The 5,434-nt window shown below is 35.7% G+C and overlaps 1 protein-coding gene across 1 annotated transcript; it reads left to right on the forward strand.

Annotated features, from left to right (window-relative positions):
• Positions 1–3,880: 3,880 nt before the first annotated feature.
• Positions 3,881–5,434, forward strand: LOC113325000 (mitogen-activated protein kinase kinase kinase 17-like). Its single transcript, XM_026573250.1, has one exon. It carries the CDS (start codon positions 3,881–3,883, stop codon positions 5,432–5,434), a length of 1,554 nt encoding a protein of 517 aa, XP_026429035.1.

Below are 5,434 nucleotides of genomic sequence, written 5' to 3' on the forward strand. Positions count from 1 at the left end.
TAGTATTCTTTTTGCAAAACGTAGATATACAATGTATATCCATTCAATATTTATAGGTTGTGTTTAATTATTTACTTATTTTGCACCAAGTGTAGGGAAAAAAATGTCTTTAGAGATTTTTAACAAATAAATCAACAAAAATTATACAATCAGGTATATGTTGATAAGATGCAAGAAGAATTTTACATTGTTGATTTGGATAATGTGTTAAAATCCATACAGGATTAACCAGATATTTTGCAAACTCTTAATCACTTGATTCATCCCAGGAAGGCAAATTTCTGAAAATATTACATTAGCGCATGAGATCATACATAAAATGAAAAACTCAAAATCAATAAAAGTTTCTATGGGGTTAAAAATTGATATGCTAAAGCTTTCGATAGAGTCGAATGAGATTTCTTAATGCTGATTATGTCTAAAATGGGGTTCAACGATAAATGGTGTAACTTGGTACACCAATGTATCTCAACTACAACCTTAGCAATCCTACTTAATGGGTCTCCCACTGAATTCTTTAAACCCACTAGGGGATTAAGACAGGGAGACCCAATCTCCTCTTATCTTTTCTTGATCTGTATGGAAGCTTTATCTCGCACTATTTCTCAAGCTGAAAATTTGGGTCTGATTAAAGGAACAAAACTGGTACATAAGGCACCCCACATAAGTCACTTACTCTTCGCTGACGACTGTTTACTTTTTTATAAAGTTAGCGAGAAAATTTGTGAAAGTTTAGTTCAACTGTTTAAAGATTTTGGCCTTGCATCGGGACAACTAATAAACTTAAACAAATCAGGAGTTTTCTTTAGCTCTAAGACAGATACTAATATCAGAAGAAAGGTTAAAGAGATTTTAGGAGTATCCGCAATACCTTTAACAGATAAATACCTAGGATCTCCTATATTCACAAATAGATCTAAGGTAGAATGCTTTGAAACATTGGTGGATAAAATGAGAACTAGGGTAATAGGATAGAATAATATCAATGCAAATAATGTTGGGAAAACAGTTATGATAAAGAATGTTAGCTCCTCTTTGTACGTTTACCCATTTAATTGCTTTAAAATTCCAGTCAAAATTTGTAACAAGATAACAAAACTGCAGAGGGATTTTTGGTGGGGGAAAAATGAGAAAGGTTTAAATGAAAATGGAAAAAAAAAGAGTGTGTTTAAAAAATTGGAATGTTATCTGTAAAACTCTTGAAGAAGGAGGGTTGGGGATAAAAAAATGTAAGAAAGTTTAACATTGCTATGATTGCAAAGACGGGGAGAAATTTAAAACAAAAACCAAATTCTCTGTGTACTAAAATCCTAAAAGAAAAGTATTATCCCAACTGTGATATTCTACACTTAATTAATAGCAAACCAAAACAAAAGGACAGTTGGATTTGTAAAGGCATGCTTATTAGTATAGCCCAAAGTTTTCAGTTAAATCTCTTTATAATCATCTAAACTCAAGTGGTAATGCTGATAACAAATAGGGAATGATATGGAATATGAAAACCAGCCCTGCTATCAAGCATTTTATATGGAAAGCGGCTAATTCTATTCTTCCTAATAGTATGCGCATAGCTGCCATTCTACCTGATACTGAAAAAACTTGTAAATTGTGTAATGAAAACCAAGAAACACTTAATCATCTGTTCTTGCATTGTAACTTCGCCTCTCAGGTATGGATGCATTTTAATTTTGATATGGATTACATTAGAAATGATACTGCCTCTTTTCATGAATGGTTTTCTGATTGTTTTGCTAATCCTCAAAGAGGTGAGTATGATATTGACTGGCAAGTACTGTGTTGTACAATAATTTGGTTTATATCGAAAGCTAGGTGCAAAGTTGTTTTTAAACAGAAAAGGCAGAATAATGCAGTAACAACAATAACATAATTCAATTCATACATAGCTACAATGCCACAAATAAACCAGGCCATAGTATAAGGAATGATCTTTATTATAACCCAAAATATGATGAAACTCTGCAGATTACAACTAACCTTATAAGTTGGACTTCACAGCCAAATACTATAAATGAGAAAGGAAATCCGTCAATTAGAATAAATATTGCTTAGATGATGTTAGATAGTAATGCAAAAGTGGGAATTGGGATGACTTTAAGTGACTACACAGGCATAGTTAGAGAAGCCAGGGGATCCTATGCAGACTGTACAATCCGAGAGGAACTAGAAAAAGCGGGAGCTGATGCGGCTTTCCAATGGGCAACAAACTGGAGTGGACACAGAATTTCTTTTAGCAGCGATTCCGAACCAACCATTTTGTTGCTAATATGAATGTATGCAAAAGCCCGGAAATAGAGATATAAAATCAGTGATGACTTTGGTAATCAAGACAAGTTTGACATAAACTTTGTAGCTCAGGATCTTACTTTGGTAACGAAGGAAAATGTAATATGGGTTATAAAACTAGCTGTTTTTTGTAACAAGTATATGATCACTCATAGCTGGGTTGATCACAGCCTATGGGCTCTCTTAACCTACCTGAATATCCAAACTTGGAATGAAATGAATTATCGAAGCCCTGACCAGGGAAACAATGGTACTTTATTATTTTATTTTTATTTTTAATCAATCAACAAATTTCAATTCATTCAAATCAAAATAGTGATTACATGTTCACTTATAAGATTAACAAAACCTCAAAATACATTAAAAAAAATCAAGATAATCAAAACCCTAATACAAATAAGGATATCATCTACATGTAGATCGCGAAGAGAAAGAGAAATAAACCGCAGAGATACCTAATGTTTGATTATGTATAAGGGAAAGATGATGGTATATTCCGAAAATAATTCCGATCATTTGATTTGATTGTATTCATCTTTGAAAAGAGATGCTCCTGGAAGGAAGGAGTATTTTTCCCATAAATTTGTAGATCGAATCGTTGATGTTTTTGAATCAAGAGTAGCAAGCCATGAACCAGCCATTAAAGATCGAAGAACTCGCCCCACAACGACGAAGAAAACTCGCCCCGGAAACGGCGAAGAAACATGTCAAAAGACTCAAAACATGACGCGAAAACATCTTATTCGATAAACTATTATCAAAAACCAGAAATGAAAAAGAAATCCTTGCTCAGATCTGGTCCAAAAGGACCAAATCTGAACAAGAAAGATGAAAAGACTCTAAAGTTTTTTTTGCAGAAGGGAAGAGAAAAAAGAGAAGAAAGAATAAAGAGAAAAACAACTTTATTATCAATATATTGAGGTATGCTTTGGAAAAAAAAAATCACTTGATTCATCTCTACCTACTTACTTGCACTTTATGAGATTTGTTGGATTTTCATATTTTAATTTTGATGGGAGGGCAAAAAAAAAAAAAAAAAAAAAAAAAAAACAATCACCACCAAGAACTCGCTTTATTTTCATGTCCATGTCGATAGCCACATCACATGTTACACTTGCTTGGTAAATGAAGATTTTCAAGAGCCGCAAAAAAAATCAAAATAAAATGACAAAGACTTCCAAAATTCCTTCATGCAATGAAAATTTAATAAAAGCTCTTCATGGCCAACCAATCAAAATCTCTGCCAAGTAAAATACAAGCAAAAGAACATTTTAGGTCTGACCCTTTCAGTTACTTGAGAGGTCTCCCAAATCTCTTGTTTTGCTCTCATCTTGGTCCTAGATAAGGATCAAATACCCTTCCCTCACTCTGTCTGACTAATAATAACTGTATTTTCATCCATCTTCCAACTTGATTCTATCTCATAACTTTTCTTAGTGACGTCACCAAACCGTTTCCCTTACAGGATAAAATTCTCAATTTCCTATTTTTATCCCTACTTTCTCTACTCATATAAATACTTCATTGCCACACACAAAACATTCATAACTTCAAAACTTTCTCAAAAAAAAAAAAAATGGGAAGCAAAACCCAACATTCTCTTAACTGGGTAAGAGGAAAATGCATAGGAAAGGGTTCATTCGGTACTGTAAATCTCGCCGTCAACCGTTCCAGCGGACACACGTTCGCCGTAAAGTCTGTCGATATGAATTCATGTCATCCAACACACATTCAATCTCTCGAAAACGAAATTCAAATCCTCCAATCTCTATCTTCGCCTTATATTGTTGAATACTTGAGCAATGATACCGAAATTCAATCTTCCGGCTCTGCGTACAGGAATTTACACATGGAGTATATGTGCAATGGTACAGTTTCCGAGTTGTCTGAACAAATTTACAGCAGCAATGAGCAAATGTTACGGTCGTATACTAGATGTATCGTGTCGGCATTGCAATACATACATTCTACAGGGTACGTGCATTGTGATGTCAAGGGGAAGAATGTTTTGGTGAGTTCTATACCTGGTGTTGCTAAGCTAGCAGATTTCGGCTCTGCGAAGAAAATCTCCAGTGACCGGAATTTCGGAGGTTCGATAATGGCAAGAGGGACTCCACTTTGGATGGCGCCAGAAGTAATCCAACAAGTAAAACAAGGTCCTGAATCTGATGTTTGGTCATTGGGTTGTACGGTTATTGAAATGATCACTGGTAAGGCACCATGGAAAGATTCCAAGCCTACAATGGTGTATACAATTGGGTATACTAATGAAATCCCTGAATTTCCCGACAACATTTCGGGTTCGTGCCGGGATTTTCTCGAGAAATGCTTGAGAAGAGACCCGGATTCGCGATGGAACTGCGAGCAGTTGTTGCAACACCCGTTCTTATCCACCGATGATGTAGATTCCGTCAACGAGAATTCTCCCCGGTGTGTACTCGACTGGGCAAATTCAGAATTCGGCGACGACGACATCGAAGAAAACAATTCCGGTTCTGATCAAAATTCTGCAATCTCATCAGCTAAAGACAGGATCAGTAAATTAGCTAGTGTTAGAAGGGTATTTTGGGAATCGTGTGATGATTGGGAGGTGGTGAGGTCTGGTTTTGTTTGCGACAGAACAGAAACAGAAGAAGATAAAACGGTAGGGGCAGATTCGGTATTATCAAATATGATAAGCACGACAGAGGAGGAGGTGAAGATAAGGACAATTCCGGAATATTCCAGTCAAGTAGAAGAAACTGAAAGGGTAAATTTGGGATATTCAAGCTGTTCTGTTACCCCAAGTGGTGCTAGTTGTCCTCCCAGTTGTTTCTGCTGTTGCTGGGATTATAATGCAGCTGGTTTTGGTTGTCAGCAGCAGCATACAACAAGGGATAAGAAGAAAAGGTGGTGGTGGTTTTTAGTGGCGAGAAGAAACAGAAGACAAGGTTATTATTGTTATCGCTATCACAATAAGATTTGCTGCTATAAATTCATTTCTTCATTATTACAATTTCCTAAATTGCGTGTTTCATCTCCAAATAAAGTTTCTTATATGGTTTTCTTTATGTTGGGCCCATTCGACCTTAGACTCGTACTTACTCTGCTGCCCATTCGACCTTCGACTCGTACTTTACTCTGCTTTTGA

This window comes from Papaver somniferum, chromosome 11 (assembly GCF_003573695.1).
Source record: "Papaver somniferum cultivar HN1 chromosome 11, ASM357369v1, whole genome shotgun sequence".
Classification (NCBI taxonomy): domain Eukaryota; kingdom Viridiplantae; phylum Streptophyta; class Magnoliopsida; order Ranunculales; family Papaveraceae; genus Papaver; species Papaver somniferum.